General features: G+C 47.8%; 1 protein-coding gene across 6 annotated transcripts in view; it reads right to left on the bottom strand.

The window, feature by feature from the left end:
- Positions 1–5,025: 5,025 nt before the first annotated feature.
- NCALD (neurocalcin delta) overlaps positions 5,026–21,421 on the bottom strand; it is a 389,065-nt gene continuing 372,669 nt past the window's right edge. For all 6 annotated transcript variants that reach the window (XM_058668571.1, XM_058668570.1, XM_058668572.1 and 3 more), the window contains 2 exons: positions 10,596–10,701; positions 5,026–7,540 (listed from right to left, as the gene is read on the bottom strand). In XM_058668571.1, the coding sequence (XP_058524554.1) occupies positions 7,443–7,540; positions 10,596–10,701 (204 nt within the window). In that variant the 3' untranslated portion in view covers positions 5,026–7,442. The remainder of the gene's footprint in view (positions 7,541–10,595; positions 10,702–21,421) is intronic.

Below are 21,421 nucleotides of genomic sequence, written 5' to 3'. Positions count from 1 at the left end.
ACCCCGTGGCTTGTCACAAGCCTCCTGCGTAGCGCTTTGTGATTTACAAACAACATTCATCTCAAGTGGTCCCTACCGTCAGAGAGCCACACCAGATGCTTGACCCTGGAGGGCCCGGCAGGCACTTCTTCATGGACCATGAGACTGGGAAGGAAGATGATGGATGCTGAGTGTAGAGGGGGGAGGGGAAAGTCCTACAGTGCCTGGCTCATCTGAAATCAGCTGCTGGAGACAGGGAGAAGGATGGATGCACCTCCCCACCCCTCGCTCTAGAAGCAAGAGAATACTTCCTCAAGCAAACAGCCACAAGCTGGTGAACTGCTGTGGGCCACTGTTCTCTGTGAGGGGATACATAGCTGAAGCACTAGGCTTATGGCAGACTCCGCCCACCCCAATGCCTGCTTCTATCTAAAAGGCCCAAATTTGCTCATAAAGCACTTTGATGTCTTACCTGCTGGTCCCTCCCTCAGGACTGCTTGCCACCCTGAGGCCTCGAACATAGTAGAAAGGCTGCTTCTAACCCAGCTGCTGCTCCTTGAAGCTGCAGAGCCACTGGATGCAACGGAGAGCAGGTGCTGTGTCCAGGCTGGTTCTGTGTGCCCTCAGGACCTGCGACTGCGCCCTGGGGGTCCTAAAGGCTTGCAAGTTGGATTCTCTGCTCCAATCTGTACCTTCCCCCTCCTCCTCTCTGATAGCCATGCCCTGGACCATGCTGGGTCCTAGTGGTAAAAACATGACATTCGATGCACTTGGCAGCCTCATGGGAGGTTGCAGGGTGGGGGGTTAGTTGGTTACTAGTAGCTTCCCCACATGGTGGGTAGCTGCCACTGTTGGGGCATGGGCCTCCAAGGGGAGAGAAAAGACAAGATTCAGGGCAGCATGAGACCGATGACCTTGCGTTCTGTCTTCCCCAATCCTTGCTGGTCTTGTTGAAAATGAATTGGATGCTTTAGTATTTGTCCTAAGTCCCAGAGCAATTACTGTAGTGACCATTGCCAGAACAAAAGACACAAGACCACTGCTGGCAAGGGCTGAGGCCGAGTGTCACATCCTACCTGATCCATCCCCTCAGCATCCCCGGAGCACACGGGGCTGGCGTGGATATGTCCTTCATTGTGTACATTTGTAGAGCTTCAATGCAAATTTTCCTCAGCAACACACTCCAGGAAGCTGGGAAAACTTGCCTCTCCCTTCTGTCTCTTGATCATATTCAAATAAATAAATGAAAAAGTCAGCCAGAGAGGATGGTGACACATGAAGCAAGTTTTTTTTTTTTTTAATATCTCCATGTTCTCATCATGGGAAGTCGAGAATCAACAGAAAAATGTAGTCTGGTGTCATCCTGGACTTGGGTCCCAAAACACCAGGACACATCCAAGCCCAGAGTTAGGAAACATGAAACAAATCAGAGGTGTATTTTCCTCCTCATTTAAAATCATGAAGATGCAACAGAAAGAGGGTTTGTGCCAAATTCTATGAACGGCTCTTTCATAAAGGCAAGCAAGGGGGATGGATATGTGCACAATTTGCTCTCATGTTTTTAAAAAAAGGCAAATGTAACTTAACAGTTTTGTAAATGGGAGAAGGGGAATCTATAAACTATAAATACAGGTATTTTATTTTTTGTACATTTTTAAGAAGAAAAAAATAAATATTCATAACATAAGAATTAAATGACAGTGTCTTGTGCTCTTTTTATAGGCAAGGGGTTAGGGTTCCTGGACTGACTGGAAAGAAATTCTCATGTGACCCAGAATTCTGGGCTCCCCACACACCTGCAGGACCACGGCATTAGCACAGCAGGTGTGTCCTCTGAATGTTGCTTGTTGCTCTGCATCCCAACATTAAATAAGAAGGCTAAAGATCACAAACATGTGGCCATGACCGACTTCCCAGGCTCATTCTTGGCTAACCTCTCCAGGGCCAGGAGTAGGTTCTGTCCATTCTCTTCTGCCAAGCCTCACTAAAGCTTCCTTCTTCGTTAGTCCATCCGTCTGATTTTCTCTTAGAGGGGCAAAACATGTGGCTCAAACATTAATGCCCCAGTGCACCACCCCAGCAGGTATTGGGGTTTCCTGGGTGACAACCAGCCTTCAGAGCCATCCACACTAAGTTAATCATTACCCACAATGACCTCCCAATGTTGGCCTCACTACAGTCCTCTACATTTGCCCCTCTCTCCATCGACTCACACAGCTTTCAGACTCTAGCTAAGATTTTTGCCTTTGAGAAGAAGCCATCTCTATAACCGACATAACCTCAGTGGCATCTTCAGACTCCTCTGTGCTTGTTTGAGAGTTAAGGAAGAGAGGACTGGAGGCTGGGTGACCTGGGATTAGAAACGGGCCATGTAGCTTTTGTACTCACAGGTTCAAATGGAAGGCTCAGTGTTCAACCCAGGTACGAGGTACGTTTGGCTGGGGACAGTTTCCTGCTGTTCGGTGAACTGTGCTCAACCATTTAGACTACCCATCCTTCGATCCCTACATTACAATGCTGGTTGGTTGGGTCAGAATGACTCATTTATCACTGTCACAAGGTCCAGTATCAGTACTGGCCCATACGAATTCAGCTCAGCCACTGTGTGCTGTGCTGGCTGCAGAGGCAAGGTAGACACAGATTATCCTTTATATGTCAATGTGACAGTGACTTGCTGTCATTGACACAGCCATAGAAGTTTGCCCTAGGAGATTTGGAGTTTGATCTTGCTGCTGGTCCTAAGACATGCAAATCCCTCATACCCTGAGACACAGTTTGATGAAAAGTCAGACTCACCAATCACAAAGCTTGATCCAGGAAAAGGGTCGACTCAAGTGTCCGAGCTTCATACTGGCAGAGGGTTAAGGGGTATTGTCCAAGGAAGTGGGAAAGGGAATGGCTACTGCCCCTCAGAGACACAGATGCCAAGCTGTGATGAGACATTCAAGAAGGAGATTCATGGGGAAGGTACAGAGGAAAAGAGGGAGAGAGGCATGAGTGGGGACAAACCTTGTGGCAACAAAATTCTGAGGAAGTCTCACCAGGCCAGTGGGGCATCTCCAGGCAAGGATCACTTGTGCAGGAGCCCCATGTAGAGCAAGAAGGACCTGTGGTAGACCATACCCATGTGTTGTCATTGACTCAGAGCATTGGGGCGGGGGAGTGTGGGCTCCCAGTGGCTCCAAAGGTACAGCCGCTGCAGGGTGTCCGTAGGCTTTGCTCACAGCAGCAAGTTCTCCTAGGAAAAAAACTGGGCATGGCTGACCCCTTCTAAAACCATCTCCAACACAAAATCATGCAGGCTCCAGGCACACCCCCTGCCTTGTGGCCTCTCACAGGATGCACCTTTTCTCTCCAGGGATCCCTCATTTCTGTCTATCTCCAAGACCCTCTAAAGGGTTGCATGAGCTAAGTTGAAAGACTCTGGAATTCAAGGGAGTGGGGATGGGGGACTCCCTTCCTAAGAGAAAGAGAACAGTGAAAAGTCACCAAAGACAAACATTACCCATCATGCAAGTCTCAGGAGAAAACCGTTTCCTCTGTCAGTGACACAGGCATAGTTCATTTGTGATTGTTCCTATGGTGCTGTGACAGGTGTTCCCAGCTCAGTCTCCTGCTTTACTAACAGCTCCTACCTCCTCCTGCCTCCTCCTTTAAGACTTGACCATGCTTGATATTACGTGGGGCTGTCACTGTGTTCTACTCAATGTGGTAGCTCCACACTGATGTTAGAGACATCTTGTTGGGATTTGTCTATCTGTTTTCAAATGAATTGTGTTTAGGTTGTGGGGCTAAATATCTGGTAAGGGTTGGGACTGGCAGGCCCATCTACCCCACATTTAGAAGTATGGCCATGATTTTTCACCGAGAACTATAGAAGTGCCAGGATGATGTGCTGAGAATGGTCATGAAGAAGCAATCCTGGAGCCCTTGTCTCACTGTAAGGTCCCAATGAGTAAGTTCCCCCACATGGTGGGAAGCTCTCAGAGGAGCCAGTTTTTGCATCTCCAGGAGCATGCATTGTGCATAAACTCCCAGTCCAGAAAATGCCCATGAACCAGCTCTCCTAGGTCAGCATTCACTTGCAGAGAACCACTTGAAATGAGTAGCTCACAGCTGACACGTTCTGGGTAGACTTGACTGATGTTCTACTGACTTGAAAAATACCAAACTCAACTTTTTTTTCTTTTGCTTCTTTTAATCACCTCAAAAGTTTTATCAGTTCTTCCCAAGATAGTTCTTGTGCACTCCTTTCTTGCTTGACTGAGAGAACACTGGGACTCCTCTTCAGCTGCCAGGCCCCTTTCAGGCTGAGTTGGGCAGCCAGGGGCCCAAACTGGATGGGGCTTGAAATAAAAGAACAATGGAGTTTAGAAATTTGTTGGAAATGGCCAGGTGGTGGGTATGCAGGCTCCTAATCAGATCTAAGGCACCCAGTTACCTTCTGATCCCCACCATCAATGACTGATATTAGTCATGCTGTTTCATTGGTGCTAGCACCACAGCAATTCACTGACAGCAACCATGGGCAGTTGGAAAAGATTCATCTCCCAGCCAAGTCAGCTGCCTCCCACCCAAGGTCTAGTTGGCCCTGGGCAGCAGCACCATGGCTGACACTCAAGGGAGCAAGCTGGTAGCCCTTTCTCCTTTACACCTAGATTAAGGATGCCTTTGGACAGAACTTTGAGCTCAGCAGCCTCTCCTATGCGTCCACTCCCAAAGCTGGGTTTCTAAGACAGAAAATCATACTCAAGAAGAGGAAATTCAGGCAACCATAGATCCTGCTGAGATGGAAGTTTTTAGCAGGCAAACCTCGTATTCCAGACAGTCATCTCAATCAATAACCATGCCTCCATGCCGTGCCAGCCAAGAGCTACACTGAGTCAACTGATAGAAGAGGACCACTCCATGTGAGATGACTCACAAACATACCATGCAAGGGGGTGTATGGAAAGTCCCTTCACCTGCCAGGGGAAGCTGAGCTAGGCGGGCAGCAGCCTCCATACCCCCTGTAAGTAATATTCAGTCAAGCACTGTGGCTCAGCCTTCAGATCTCAAGATACTTTATTCCAGTCCCTTGGGCTTCACAGGCTGGCTTTATTCAGGACAAAACAGACCTAATTTCCAGAGACCCCCCCCCTTTAAAACATCAATGACAATGAACATTCTGACACAGGAGTGGTATACACCTGTAGACAACTGGCCTTCTGAGTGCCATGGAGTCAGTCCCTCGGCCTAACTTGAGTGCGTTGGAGTGGACACACCCAGGCCTTCCTGGGCAGGAGGGAAAGGAGAAAAACAATCCTTGAGGAAATGTTGATGGGGTCAAGTGGCTGGCCAGTGTTGAGGGCTGTTTCTGGATCTTCTGGTAGCGTTGGTGCTCATTAGCTGGGCATCTGGCTGTTTTCTTTCCAAACACTTGGGAGACCTTTATAGCCTGTCACCTGCTCTACATTCTAAGGAACAGGGTGGGTCTGGCCCAATAAGATGTCATGGCCAAAGCCAGAGTCCTGCTGGGTTTCTGCAAATGCTAGCACATTCCATCCATGAAAGGAGAACAGAGGAGGAATTAGGTCATTACTCCACAGCAAGAGACCTTGGGGCAAGTTTCTTGAACACACACTGGACAGAGTGCTGGGTAATTTCACTAAGTCTGGTCTTTTTTTTTTTTTTTCTTTTTTGGCGACCACTTTGAATGAGTTCAGTTCATGCATGGAACCTGGGCGTTAGAATGGACTCAGCCACATTTTCCTGATGGCCATGGTGTTGATGTTGATGTTCCACAGCTCCTGTTTCATAGATTGTGACATGGAAGCAATACACAGCTCCCTCCCTGCCCCCAGAGATCTCTCGGCTGTCCCTGGGGTGGATTTTCACACTTGCCTCTCTGAGGGCTGGATACTTGTCATGCCAATGCTTGTGAACCCCTGGCTTGCCTGTGACCAGTGCTGTTGGCTCTCGGCTATTGATTTGAACAATGGTCCATGAGGTCACCCATCTGGAAACTGTCACTTCTACAAATAGCAATCTGCATTCAAAGAACATGTTGAGGGGGCGGGGTTGGTGGAGGATGCTGGATTCTCCCACAGTGAGTGCTGGAAAGCACAGATGCACTTGTCCAGGTCTTCCGTAAGATGAATATGCCCCAAACTCAGCCTCTTTAAAGTGTGTGGGAGGGGGAAGGGCATGGAAGCACGATTGTTCCAGAGATGGCTCCTGAACATTACATGTTGATTCAATCACTGGGAAGTCATGAGAATTCAGGCTAGTTTTTTGTTTTTTTTTTCAGTTTGCAGAATATTAATCTTCTAAGGCTGCCGTGACCTGTCCGGCTGTGGTCCAAGCAGCATCTCCGCTCCTCTCAGCACTGTACACCTGTTGGGGCTTCTGCTTGGCCTTCCTCACCCCTGTGCTGCCTTTCTGTCCTCCAGGTGCTGAGACTCTGGCAAAGCATTCTGAATCTGAGCTGGGCTCTCGTCGTGGTTACTCTGCACTGGTACAGAATATTCTAAAAACATACTTGCTGATTGGTACGTTTGTGCAAAGACAGATATGACTTGAGAACAAGACATAGACATTCATTATAGTTGGCTTACTTCACAATAAGCGACTGAAAACAGCCTTCTGTAATAAGATTGTATTAGTGCTCACTAAACATGCATTTGAACAAGGCAAGACACTGAGTTTGGTCTGCAATACCCGATAGTTTATGTACAGCAGTCTTCTTTTTGCCACAATTAGGCAACAAATGGGTCTGGTTTGGGAACATGTTGACCACTCGAGTTCAATTTCCACAGAACCTGTATTAGCTCAACTAGTGTAAACCTGTGAAAAAAATTGCTGAGCCATTTTTTTCCTCTCTTCTATCCTTTTACCTTGAAATATTCACAGCTTAGAAACCACGGCCTGCTGGGGCAGAGGGTGGGGTAGGGTAGGGCTCCTTTTAACAGCCTCGCCCCACCAGGGAGCTTGTTCTTACGAAATCCTGTATCACCCCTCCCGCAAGAGGCGGGCAGGCAGCCCCTTTTCCAGCAAAGCTTCTCTAAAGCTCGGCTTGGTTGGGTTTACCTGGTGGGATGCAGTTCCCTTCTCTGACTCCCCCCCCAAGTCTTAGGTTGTTTAAGAATGGAGACATTAGAATTAAAATAGAGAAAAAAATAACAATAACGAAGGCTCGTCAAACAACACACACCGCCAAGTTCTGTCCATGCTCGCCACAAGTGCACAGAGTAGGTGGGAGGCTCTGGGCATCCCCAAGAGGCGTCCACGACAAAAGCAGCTGAAGGCGTCACGGAGGAAGGTGCGTCTGCTGGACAGGGAACAGCGTCACCATCAATATCATTTGGCAAAACAAAACAAAACAAAACAAAAAACCCCAAAACCAAGAAATTGTTTAAAAAAAAAAAAAAGTCAAAAGGGAACCCAAGCAGCTCTAGGATTCGAGGTTGGGTGGGGGGAGGAGCTCAGAACTGGCCAGCACTGCTTGGGTCGCACTGCAGCAGGCGCACGATGGATGGGTCGCTCTTGGCCCCACGAATGAACTCCTCCAGGGAGAGTTTTCCTAGGAAGGAAGACAACAGATGAGTGGCAGCTAGTGCAGCCCAGTGGCCCATGGACCTCCCACCACAGGGTGATGGCGCACCCACACCTCCCAAGGCACAGCCTTCCCACTGTAGCACCCGTTGTCCATGCATCTCCCTACCACGGAATCCTGAGGGTTCCCACCATACCTGCCCTGGGGTCAGTCTGCTGGCTGCTCTAGCCTTGGCCCCCAGCCTCTGTGATTTCCAGCATCTATTTTCCTATGGAGTCTACTCGGTGCGTGCGTCCAGTGGCTTTGCAAGACAGAACTGAGTGTGCACAGCACACCAAGGCCATTGCCACTGTATGACTAGGAGCCCTGTGGCTCTTCCAAGCTACTGGGGGGAACACAAGGTTTGCAAGAGCTCTATCCTTATACCTGGGCAGAGAAGCCCCCAAGGACCTCAGAGGCACCCCCATGGAGGTGCTAGGGTGGGAGTGTGAGGGTGGGGGGCAGGCGGAGAGAACTTGGACAAGAGCATTCATTTTCCCGGCTGACCACCCTTGTCTCCTGCCTTCATAGGGTTAGGAGGGAGAAGGGACAGCCTGGGATCTCACTTGCGGCTGGGTGTCCCTTCTCACATCAGCTGCAGCATGACCCAACGCTCTGCCAGGAAGGCCCCTTGGTCACTACTGTTGCAGGGAAGGACAGGGGCATTCCAGCATCCCCCTTCACCTCCCCCTCTCACCACCACTTTCTGCGCCTTCTGGATACGGGGATTACTCTTTACCTGGGAGGAAGGGGACCCATTCGATCGGTACATTTGGAAGGTGTTGCAGGACATTTCGCTCAGCTTTGCTCTCTGCCTTCCTCTTGGAAACAGCTGCCTCCCAAAAGACTTCACCCCATCTGCTCCTCCATGGTCAGGCACCAGGTCTGCTCTGCTCCAAATGGCCTCAGGACTTAGTTAGCATGCCCTTGGGTTTTTAATACCAAACTACCTCTGCCAATGTGGCTTCCTCCTGAGGCCTCAATTATCGTTTTCTTTCTCAGCTTGTTCCAAACCCAGGTGTGGCTGGGGTGGGGAGGTGCTACTTGCTGGAGATCCATGGCTCCCAATGCACATCAACCAACCTGTCTTCCCCTCAGCCTCCATTCTCTTCCCACCAGAACCTAGCTGGTGTCTATCAAACCCACTTTATCAACAAGAAGGAGAAGGGTAGTAGTGGGTGGGTGGGTGTGCGGGTGTGTGTGGGGGGCTTAGTTACCAATTTACTTTGAAGTGTCGGGCTGGTTTCCTGGAAACCTCTCATTCTACCAATGAGCTATGACCTTGTCCATTTGGCGGTTAACATAACGCTGACCTTCTTAGCTTCCACAGGTTGGCAAAGAGGAAAAGGAGCCAGGAGCTATCCCTTGGATGGGGTGCAAGCTCTGGGAGCTGTGAGCTGGAAGCAGTAGGGACGCCTCCTGGACACCTGCCCTCTGGAATTACCTCAGTGCTTAGGGGCCCAGCCCTGGATGCAAAGAGCTTCAGGCGAGAGGACGTGGAAGGTCTTCTCTGCTACACTGTGCAGTGGCCTCCTCTGCTCAGGCAGAGCTTTGGCGTCCAGAAGCCGAGCATTGAATTGAACAGGCACTGGACTGAAGCATCCAGCGCCCCGGCTGCCTTAGACTCCTCTGAGCACTGCTAGGCTGTGAATTTGACCCTTCCTCCTTCCTGCTCTACATCCCATTTTCTTTTTCTTTTTCCTTTTCCCTTGAAAACCTGAGACTTTGCTTTAGGAAGCCACAGGATGCTCAGCAAGTGGGCAGGTATATTCTGGGGTTGCTAACACAATCAGGACCTTGCAACCCCATTGAAGCCCACCATTAATGGCCAGACCCTGATTCATTGCCAAGAACCAAGATGTGAGGACTCTGCCCTGGGGTATTGTGATTGTCTCCTGTTCTATTCCAAAGAGGAAGCTGGGCCTAGGGCAGAGCAGAAGCCCACCGAGCACCCTGGAGCACTAGCAGGTGTATTACCACTCACACAGCCCCAGGTTTGCACTGTGTTTTAGCAAAACAATAGAATCTTCTTGCTATGAAAGAAGGCACAGGAGGGAAAACAGGGTGCCAGGACAGTGTTTGGGCAGGAACAAAGCCAACATATTGGCCTGCACTGTGTAAATGCAGGCTCTTGGGCAGGTGGTGCCTCAGGTGGTGCCCAAAGTAAGGGGCTGCAAAGACAGGGAAGCTCATTCTACAACAAAGTTGGAGAGTCAAGTGGGGCAAGACTTTTGGGAGACTAAGCTGGGCAGAGGAACTGGCAACACCAGGGGGCACTACAGAGCCTGTTAGGGCTCATCAGCAGTTTAAACTCAGGTATTGCAACCCAGCACATGCCCATTTCGATCTGAGTGTCAGATAAATAACAAACAGTGCTTTAGTCTTAAGTGTATTGCATGGAGCACAGGCCTTTTCTAACAGTTGCTCGGTGTTGATGGAAAGTGAATAGAGCTTTCTTATTTCTCTCTGGCCTTCATTAGAAGTCTAACCTTTATTTTCCTTTTGGCTTGTTTTGTATCCCTTTGTTTGGTCTGAATTGAGGGTGGAACCTGATGGCCACACCTCGAGTCCACTCCTCCACTCCGATGCCCAAGGAAGCACACTGGTCTCCAGAAACCCCCAGAAGAAAGTTTTGGCCAGGCTGGCATGAAAGCTATAGGAATCTGAGTGACAAGCCCCTCCCTGCTTGTGATTAAGTGGCCTGAGGACTGAGTACCGCTAGCAATGGTTTCTTGGATCCTCCCATGCCTGTTCCATAGACTTATGTTATTTTCTTGGCAAGTAGAAGATGACCTCAAATAACAGAAGGGCCTAGAAATAAGTCATCTTCCCTGTAAAAGCTATCAGCTGGCTGGTGGTTATCTAAGCCTCCACCTTGGTGCCTGGCCAGGGGCATGCAGGACAAGCCACTCTCACAGTGACCACAGTCCAGGGCCTGGAAATGATGCTTTATCCCCTACGACCATTTTCTGCCTGGAATTGACCAGCCTCTCCAGCAGCTGCCCCTGCTCTTGAGCAAAGCTGAGCATCCCCGGGCACCCACCATCTCTGTTGGTGTCCATTTGGCGGAAAATCTTCTCTGTCCTCTTCTCTGGAGTTGATTCATCTTCAGGCATCTTCATTACAGATGAAACCATCTTATAGATTGCCTGAGGATGGAAGCAATAGAGTGGTCAGCCAGAAACACGGACTGGCATGCAGTAGCCTTCTCCATAAACCTCCCGGATGCCAGGATGCCTGCAGGGGATGCTAGTGCCATCCTTTCTGCTTGGTTACAGGGACATGGATGTACAGTCACTGGTGAGAGAGGCTAGCCTTGCCTAGCCTGGTCTCTGCCAGCAATGAGACACAGAGAGACCTCCCAGTCATGGTTTATTCCCCCAAATGTCCTCCAACTTTGGGTCTGGGCTGGGCCCAAGCCAGGAGCTGGGAATTCAATCTGGATCTCTTACAAGGGTGGCAAGGACATGAACACTTGAAACATCACCCGTTGCTTCCCAGGGTGCACATTAGCAGAAAGCTGGAATTGGGAGCAGAGCTGGACTGGAACTCAGATACTCCATAATGTGATGCAGGCATCCCAAGCAACATCTTAACCACTGTGCCAAAGTCTGTCCTGAGATTCTGAACATTATTATTATTATGACTTACTCATTTATTTGAAAGGTAGAGTTGCAAAGAGAAGAGGAGAGACACTGACAGAGAGGGAAAGATATCTTCCATTTTCTGGTTCACTCCCTAAATGGCTGCAATGGCTAGGGCTGAAATCAGGAGCTTGGAACTCCATCTGGGTCTTCCATTTGAATAGCAGGGAACCAAGCACTTGAGCCATGTTCTGCTGCTTTCCCAAGCGCATTAGCAAGGAGCTGAGTCAGAAGCATAGCGGTCAAGACTTGTAAGTCTCATAGGTGGGGGCTTAATCCACTGTGCTACAATGCCAGTCCAAAGATTCTGAATTTCTCACAAGCTTCCGATTGCTGAGGAGCAAGTTCTAGATGCTCTTTACTGGGCCAGGGACAAACAGCTGTCTGGTGTGGTCTCCACCTATGCCCCACAAGGATAATACACACATGACATTCTATAGGTGTGGGTGCATGGCCTTCCAAGCTGATGTTCCAACCACCACTATGCTCTTCCTCCCTGAATACAACAATGGCCCCAGAGGCCTCTTCCAGGGGTCCAGGTGGCCCTGAGTCACAACTTGCTCTCAAAGGTTTGAGTGAAATCTATGTGCATTTCCAGGTCCAAGATAATCCGGGTACATCTGTGAGATCTCATGAGCCAAGGAGGAATCTAGCCAAAAATGATGCAAGTAGGGGCAGGTGTTTGGCTTAGCAGTCGGGATGCCGGTGAAGATGCCTGTGCCCCATAACTGAGTTTCTATGTTCGATGCCCACTTCCAGCTCCTGACTTTAGCTTCTTGCTAATGCAGATTCTGAGAGCCATCAGTGATAGCTTACATGATCGGGTTCCTGCCACTTATGCGGGAGACCTGGATTAAGTTCCCAGACTGTGACTCCGGTCTCACCTCAACCACTGCAGGCATTTGGGGAGTGAATCAGCAGATAGGAACTGGCTGGCTCTGTCTCTCAGCCTCTACAATGAACTAATTTTGTAATGAGTGAATACTGAAGCCACTTTGCCCCAGTCAGTTTCCTATGGCACTAGAGAAAGGCCCAGGGACCTTGCTTGTCTTTTCGAAGAAAACCTATCTTTGGAAAGAAATTTACCATTGTAAATTCATTAGTTTTAGCCCCTGGATCATGACTCTGTTCATAAGATCCCTTTTAGATACCTTATCACGGGGGCGGGGGATGTTAGAGATTTTCATAGGAGGTGAGCAGAAAATTCCAGAAAATTCTGGAGCTCTGATGACAGCAGAGTTACTGGAGAGAGAAGAGCAAGGAAGACAGCTGACATGCCCAGTGTCTCCCAGTTGGGTGTCATCACAGGGATTGTGAAGGTGATGTGAGAGGAGCATTTACGGAGAAAAGATGAAGTTTACTCCCTGGAAGTTGAAGGAGATGGTGTCACAACTCATTCTAAACCTTTCTTTGGGCTAAATTGTTTCTCCCAAGCCTGCTCTAGCCACTTTCAGGTGCCACTTGCTTTGTGTCTGGGATGGCTAGGTGGTAAGGGTAGAGAAGCTCCCGCCAGCTCAGATGCTTCACAAAGTTTTATTTGGATGCTTGCTCAGGAATCCAGCCACCTGCCCAGCACACACCTTGGTTGCCAGTTCTAGGGGCATTGTTTGCCCTCTTCTACTATCTGAATGCTTACCTATTCCCTCTCTCCACCTCCTTTAAATCCCACCTGCATGTTAAGGAAACACTGCAATTTTACCCTCCCCAACAAAACCTTCTGCTGTTGTCTTCCTTCTGTTTTATGTAATCTCTCTTCCTCTGTGCTAGAAATGGCTACATCTCAACCACTCCTGAACTTCACTCTGCTTATTCCAAATGGTAGTAACCCAGGGCCCAGTGCTTTTCGGTGTGAGGGCTACAATCAGACCTGCTGCTTCATCAGACTCCTGACAGTGCCTGACACTGCGGTGTGCACAGTCAGGATCCCTAAGTTTAGAGAATTTGTTCAGAAATAATTATCCCCATACCAACCACCACCTGCTGTGTTCTAGCCTCTCTTGCCTTTCTTCTATTCTGCTTCTCTTTATAAAGTTTGCTCTTCATCCATTTTTGTTTACATTTGCTTTTCCTTTTCTTCTCCCTCTTTTTACTTAATTAAACATATTCACATGAACTTCCTTGAATATTCTTAATTTGCCAAAGCTATGGGTCTTGCCCTGGAAACCAGGCAAACATGCCCACAGATGCATGCCAGGCAGACCATTGTAGCAGCTCGTGGATTTGGAAACTCATCCACTCATGGGTTCCAGGTTCAAATTCCCTCCTCTTAGTTTACTGCCTGCCTTGTTCTCATTTATCCATTCATTCATCCATAAAATATTCATTGGGCAATTATTATGTAATCAAGTATTACAATTGCTCCAACCTTGATTCTAATGGAGTTTATTGGCAAATAAGGCAGTCAGAAATCATTAACATCATCAAACAATGAATGCTAAACTCTGTTGAGAAAAGTGTCACAAAGCAGGTGCACAGTCCTAGGAGATGCTGTAATGGGGACACTCACCCAGTCCAAGGGCTAGGGTAGGCCTCCCTGAGGACTAATGATTGAGCAAAGCTGGGAAGATAGCACAGGCTTTCAAGAGAAACAGCAGTGGGGCACCATGCAGAGTTGCCCGTGACTGACATGGAGAGCCAGCACCTAGGTACAAAGAGGGAGGGGCAGCAACTGTGGCCTGTGGATGGCGAGGGCATCTCTGCTTCACCAATGGGCAAGCAAGAAAGGGACATTAGCTTTGACTTTTCTATTCACATCCACTACCCAAACTACCTCTATTCCCCTATTTGCAGGCAATGGTGATCAGAGAACTATAAGATGGTCATTGACAATCTTTCATCTCAACAATTTTTTATTATCAACTTTGTGTGCTAGTTGATGGAGATATACCTGCCAACAAGACTGGCATGCTCTCCCACTTAACCTCCTGCCAAGACTTTAGGCAAAGGACTCATTGGAGGTCAGAAGCATGCATTTTAAAAAATGAGTACCTTTAGGGCTTGGCGGTGTGGCCTAGTGGCTAAGATCCTCGCCTTGATCCCGTATGGCAGCTGGTTCTAATCCCGGCAGCTCCACTTCCTCTCTGTCTCTCCTCCTCTCAGTATATCTGACTTTGTAATGAAAATAAAATAAATCTTTAAAAAAAATGAGTACCTTTAGATGATAACAGTTACTTCAGAAATACCTTCCTCATTGTTGTGAAAGCCCTTACGACCTCTGTGTAAATAAAACCAACTAGTCTAGAGTATTCCATGGAATTCTCAGCCTTTAGGGTAGGGCTCATGAAATCCCCCTTCCTGGCAAACTGATACAAATCAACCAGCAATAACCTAGAGGTCATTCCCTCTGCACTCTTGGTTGAACAAGTGGATGACAGAGCAAGGAAGTGCATGAGGGTGTTGCAGAAAAGTAGACTCTGACACTCAACAGAAAGTCTACGGGTCTCAACCTTCAGCTAGGAGGTTCAAAGAGAAATGAGGAGAAGCTTATACAGAAATACGTACCCTCTTCCAGCAGACAGTAACAGAGCTGGAAGTGAACAGGAGGGCAACAGAAATAGAACTCAAAGATAAGCTTTTTTTTTTTTTTTTTTTTTTTGGCTGGAAAATGTCTAAATCACATAGCAAAGGTCTCCTGTAAGCCAACAGAGAGGCAGGTACTGCAGTGCAGTGGATTAACACAACACCTGGGACACCCACATCCTATACCAAGCCTGTCTGGCTTTCAGAGCTGGCACATTCTGAGAGGTGGCATCAGATGGCTCAAGCACCAGGTTCCTGCCACCCACAAGGGAGACGTGGGGAGAATTCCTGCTTGCCATCAACCTGACTGCTGTGGGCATTTAAGAAGCCAACCAGTGAGAGGAAGATTGATCACTTTCACTTCTGTCTCTCTTTGCTTTTGCAATAAATGAATCTTTATGAAAGCTAATGGAAAATATGCATTACGAGAAAACTGTGCATGGATTTCAGTATTTTTTGTACCCAAATAAAGATCTTTTTATAGCATTTTTCCATGTGCTTTCTCATGTACATATCCCTCTTTTTTTTTTTTTTTGAAAAGATTTATTTATTTTTATTGGAAAGGCAGAGTTACAGAAAGGAGAGACAGGAAGAAAAATCTTTTGCCTGCTGGTTCACTTTCCAAGTGGTCACAATGATAGAGCTGAGCAGATCTAAAGCCAGGAGTCAGGAGCTTCTTCCTGGTCTCCCATATGGGTGCAGAGTCCCACAGCTTTGGGTAGTCCTTGATTGCTTTCCCAGGCCACAAGCAGGCAGCTGATTGGGAAGTGGAGCAGCCAGGACATGAACCCACACCCTTATGGGATCCTGGCACATGCAAGGTGAGGACTTTAGCCACTAGGCTACCACACAGGGCCCACATAACCTCTTTTTTTTTTTTTTTTTTTAAAGATTTTATTATTACTGAAAAGCCGGATATACAGAGAGGAGGAGAGACAGAGAGGAAGATCTTCCATCCGATGTTTCACTCCCCAAGTGAGCCGCAACGGGCCGGTACGCGCCAAACCGATGCCGGGAACCAGGAACCTCTTCCAGGTCTCCCACGTGGGTGCAGGGTCCCAAAGCCTTGGGCCGTCCTCTCCTGCCTTCCCATAGGCCACGCTGCCGGGCCCCCCACATAACCTCTTGTATGTGCGAACTAGGCTAGTGGGCAGCAGGCACAAAGGGTTCACTGTGGGCTAAGGAAACAAGGTCTCCTTTAAGACACTCTCATTTCCTGATGGCTCTTCTATGATGTTCAGATCTTTGCTTTTCTCAATGTGCACCAGCCCACAGGGAGGGATTAGTGGCCTATTCGCACGTCCCCATATATGACATGGGTGGTACCAGAGGAGGGAGCAAAAGAGCCAACGTGTGGGATCCCAGGGGTCTCAGGAGTGAGTCAGTAGATGACAGCCTGGGGAATGACATCTGGGAACAGTCTCTCAGCTCGCTTCCCATGACACCAACAAGCGAGAACCGAGTGCGTCAAAACTCCCCAATCCAGGGCTCCACGGCACCAGGAGGGAAAAGACACAAATCCCAGACTGTAATCTGAAACAAATCACCTCTTTTAGTAGCTCCAGTTTTCTCCTCCAATGTAAATGGGATTAAACCGTGAAGAAACCAGTCTACTTGCCTACTTTATTTTTAGCGATGTCAATGAGAGGCCTGGCAGGGACATTCTGTTTTTAATTAAACTTGAAGAATCCTATTCTTGGTCCTGAGAGAAGCAGGGCTTTGGGACACAAAGGGGCCTTGGCTTTGCTTCTTCAGGCAAGAGTCCTTACAGAGGCTGTGGTCATGACCAACTTCCTCGAGGCCTCGCACCTGCTTTTTTTCTTTCTTCCCCCTGGAGAAACAATCTCTTGGAATGTTGGAAAGGAGGGAATCACGTCTCAGCTGATGAAGACCTTGGGCTTAACTCGAGTAGGGCACAAGTCCAAGAGTTAGCGCTCAGCGCTTTCTCTGAAGGAAACCAGACTGGCTCTTCAGAAAATTTAGGGTTTTCCAACAGGCAGCAGGCAGTCAGGGCTAAGACCCGACAAAGGGCTGGAGAAGTTAAGCAGGGCAGGGTTGTTTTTAGACTTTAGATAAAGAACAGCCTCCTGCTTAGAAGGATTTACATGCCATCACCAGGGGGTGGGGAGAGGCCAGGGGGGAAAGAATCTTTTCTTGGAAATACTTTAAAAATAAGATCATGGTCTATATATCTGCAATAGTGTCCATACTTTTGAATGTATAGCTTGAAGCATAAATTCAATCAGTAGTAACTGTAGTAGTCTATCAGGTGCTTTAAGAACCTTTATGGACAAGAAGAAGGTGAGAGAGGATAGGTACCATGACACCTTTGCAACCAAAGAAGTTGCATTCTTTGTTTTTGAGAGGCACAGAGAGAGGCGCGTGCGCACGTGTGTGCGCACACACACACACACACACACACACACACACACAATCATGAGTTGGGACACACTGGCTGGGGGATCAGAGCTGGGAGCTGGGAATGCAAGCCAGGAACTCAGAAGATCATGCCTCGTATATGGGTGACAGGAAGCCAACTCCTTGGGCCATTGCCATCACTGCTGCCTTGGAGGGTCTATGCTAGCAGACAGCTGGAGACAGGAGCTGGGACCTGGAGTGAGCCACTCAGACATGGGACACAGGCACCTTGGCCACTCGGCTACATGACTGTGCAGAGACCTATTTTCGAGCTATAGCAGTCAAGACCATGTGTCATTGCCATTGCCCTAAGAAACTATATCAAATAGAACAGAATCATGTCCAGAAGCAGACTTCTACCTGTTTGGACAGCTGAATTTCAAAAAAGCATACAAACAATTTGGTGGAGAGAATGGTTTTTAAATTAGGCATCCTTATGCAAAAGCTGAACCCGCAGACCCACCTTACACCACACCGCAGAAAATGTTAACTAAAATTCCTAATCAACTAAATCTAAAATGTAAGGGTTGGAAAAGAAAATACGGTAGAAAATCTTATTTGCCTTTAGGTGGGTAAACCATAGGACAGCAGAAGACCGATTTGCTCAGAAAAGAACAGATTGCTAAATTGAACTTAAAAGGGTCCTCACTGGGCCCTGAGCAGTAGCCTAGCGGCTGAAGTCCTCACCTTGCATGTGCTAGATCCCATATGGGTGTGGGTTCATGTCCTGGCTGCTCCACTTCCCAATCAGCTGCCTGCTTGTGGCCTGGGAAAGCAGTAGAGGATGGCCCAAAGCCTTGGGACCCTGCATTTGCCTGGGAGACCTGGAAGCATCTCCTGGCTTTGGCTCAGCTCAGCTCTGGCCATTGCAGCTACTTGGGGAGTGAACCAGCAGTTGAAGATCTTCCTCTGTCTCTCCTTTCTGTAAAATCTGACTTTCCAATAAACATAAATAAATCTTTTCAAAAAATGCTCTGCTCTCTGAAATGTATTTTAACTGAAGGAGAAGATAAGTCTAAGACCAGAAGAAAATATATGCAGAACACAAGTCTATAAACAGCTTATGCACAGAATCTATGAAGAACCTTCGACCTCAATGAGAACCCAATTTAAAAATGGACAAAAGGTTTGAAGAGACATTGCCACCAAGAAGATACAAGAACGACAATACATGAGAGGATGCTCAATATACCAGTCATTAACGGGACTGACCAGGCAACTTCCAAGAGCTGGAAGTTCCTTAAAACGCTATACATATACCTACCATTTGATTTGGTGATTCTAATCTTAAGTTAGTTACCCAGGAGAAATGAAGGCCTGTGTCAAAAAGACTTGTACGTAAATGTTTGCAGATTTATTTGTAATGGACTTAAACTGGAACAATCCTAGTATTCACAAATAGAAGAATGAATAACAACAACTACAACCGATGGTACATTCATACCAGGATGTACCGGCAAGGACAGCAGTGAACAGACCACAGGCATATGCAACAGCATGGGTGAATCTCAAAATAACTATATTGATCAAAAAAAGCCAGAGAAAGAGTATGTATATTTCCATTTATGTTAAGTTCTAGAAAATATAAGCTAATTTATATGACAGAAAGTAGGTTGGTGCAAAAGTAGATCAGTAGTTGCCTAAGGAGGAGGCTGGGGAGGGATCTTAAAGGATGTAGAACAAATTTTCGGGGTGATGGGTGTGCTTATTATCTTGACTGTGGTATACATCCTTTGCCAACACTTACAAATCCCATGCTTTAAGTATGTGCAATCTATTGAACATCAACTATACTTCAATAAGGCTGTTTTAAAAATTCTGTTGATGAGGTTATAAAGTTTAGAGGGATTGTCCATGATTAGAAAGAAGAAATCTGTTTGAAATGAAAACAAAACAAAAACCAAATAGCTGTACTGGATATTGATACAAGGCATTAGAGGCAGACAGAGCACTACGTGGTTAAAGGGAATGAGACCAAAGCAGACAGAGCAGAAGGAATCGAATATGTGGCAAGACACCATGGTGCTTTCCAGAATATTCCAGTTAACAATGAGCTAAGGCATGGAGCACTCAAAGGACTCCAACATGAAATGAGTCTGGAAAGAGATGAACCCTCAGATACACAGAGTGCTACTTTAGGAATTTAGATATCACGTGCAGTGAGTGGAGATACACCAAAAGATTTTTAAACAGGAGACACACGCAAGAGTAAATCCACAGTTTTGAAAGGGCAACCTGTGATGGAAGCCTGCGGAGCGCTGGCAAGCGCCAGCAGCCAGGAGAGCTCAGAACAGAGGCCCCTTCAGAGCCTCCAGAAGGAAGCAGCCTGCCTCACAACTGGATTCTGGCCTTCTGGCCCCCAGAGCAGGGATAGAATCAATTGCTATTGTCTTAAGCTTCCTCATTTATGGGAGTTTGTTAGTGTAACCCTGGGAGACCAGGCAGGTGTGGAAAGCCCCGGGCCATGACAACACTGGCCAGACAAGACTGAAAAGGGGAATGGAAGTAATGGGACTGTGCTAAGGCACACCTGGCAAGAACCACAGGGCAAGAGCGAGACAGAGCAGGAGTCATGAGGGACCAGACTGACAGAGGCAGCTTTTGTGTGCAGGGCACTTGCTCACGGTGGCCTTGACCTTAGCTAAGTTCACAAAAATGCTATGGTGGCAATTGAGGTGAGTCCCCTAAGAAAACAGGGGTAAACTCAACCACAGTATGCCCATGCTAAGGTCAGTTTTTAGAGAAGTCCTTGGCCCAGGCCACCAAAGTCTTCTCCAGCCAGGGACTCTAAGCTGCATTCCAGAGGAACACCTGGAGTCCACGTTCCTATTTGAGAAGTAGGCAGGGGTTGGGACCCAAATCCCAAGGGTTCTCTAAGATGAACAGGGAGCTTTTTCCCTTGCCTCGATTTAGTCCCCACCCAGAATCAGAAGAGCACATTAAAGAAAAGTGGTTTCACTGACACCAGCTTATTGTTATTATTTGTTTATTTGAGACACAGGGAGTGCACACACTCCCTCTGCTGGCTCACTCTTCAATGCCTGGGAACACCAAAGCCTGAAGCCAGGAGCCAAGAATGTAAGCCAGGAACTCAGAAAGACAGGTCTCTCCTATGGGTGACGAGAAGTCAGCTGCGGGAGGGCAAATGCAAACACTCCTCAGGACATGATTCTGAAAAGAATGTGGAAAATCTGTCCGGTTCCCAGGAGGCTCCTCCATGGTGTCACTACTCCCGAGAGAGTTGTCTACATCAGTCACAGGCAGTGCTTCCGAAACCGGATGAGATTAATCTGCAAGTTTGCTTGGTGCCTGTGAAGGACAAACTTCCCTGACAAAGCCAACACCATCACCTCCTCTCCGGCCTCTGCTTCTCAGCAGGTTACTGCATAGACATGAGGGGCCTTCAGAAAGTTCACGGAAAATGCAAGTTATGAAAACTGATGCACCATGGAGGGCTTTGCTACATGGGGGTTTAAGCTGCCACTTGCAAGGACTAGCATCCCAATATGGGTGCTAGTTCAATTTTAGCCACTCTGCTTCTAATACAGCTCCATGCACATGTGCCTGTGAAGGAAGTAGAACTCAAGCCCTTGCCAACCAAACTTCACCAAGGTGAAGTCCCTGGTCCCTGCCTTTGGTCTGGCCCAGACGCACTGGTGCAGCCATTCAGAGAGTGAACCAGTGGATGGAAGATCTCTCTCTCTCTTTTCCCCTCTAGTTCTGTGGCTTTGACTTTTGCATAAATAATTTTTTTAATCTCATACTGGTAAAAGAGACAAAAAAAAGTCTGTGCTGGGCTGCCACGAATCTCCCAACCTCCTCCTTTTTGGTCTCCTTCATTAAAATGGTATGCAAATACAGATTAAGTGTGTTCTGACATTTGCATTGTCTTCATCAAAAGTGTAATTAGCCCTGAATCACAAGGAAAGTCTGATGCTCTCGCAACTGGAATTTGAACTCCAGATATTTTCTAAGTAGTCATTCACATGCCGGCAGTGAATACACTCTAGTTCTTCCAACCTGGTCTTTAGGTGAGCTCCCTGAGGATTGTTGTAATGCTCTGTTAGTCTCTGGTTGCCTTCTGGAAAGCCTCTAACTTGAACTTGAGACTCATCCAGACAGGCTGCCTCACCCTGTCACCATGCATGACTGGGGGCTCAGGTGAATAGGATTTGGGGAATTCCTGGTGCTAAGTATATTCTCTTCCGGAAAGTTGACCTTTGTCTTGGCTGAGTCCTTGAGCAGCCCAGGCTAATGTTTGGCAGGGGAGAGGCTCCAAGTCAAGGAT

The sequence above is a fragment of the Ochotona princeps genome, chromosome 9 (assembly GCF_030435755.1).
Source record: "Ochotona princeps isolate mOchPri1 chromosome 9, mOchPri1.hap1, whole genome shotgun sequence".
Taxonomy (NCBI): domain Eukaryota; kingdom Metazoa; phylum Chordata; class Mammalia; order Lagomorpha; family Ochotonidae; genus Ochotona; species Ochotona princeps.
This window is presented reverse-complemented; position numbering and strand designations above follow the sequence as displayed.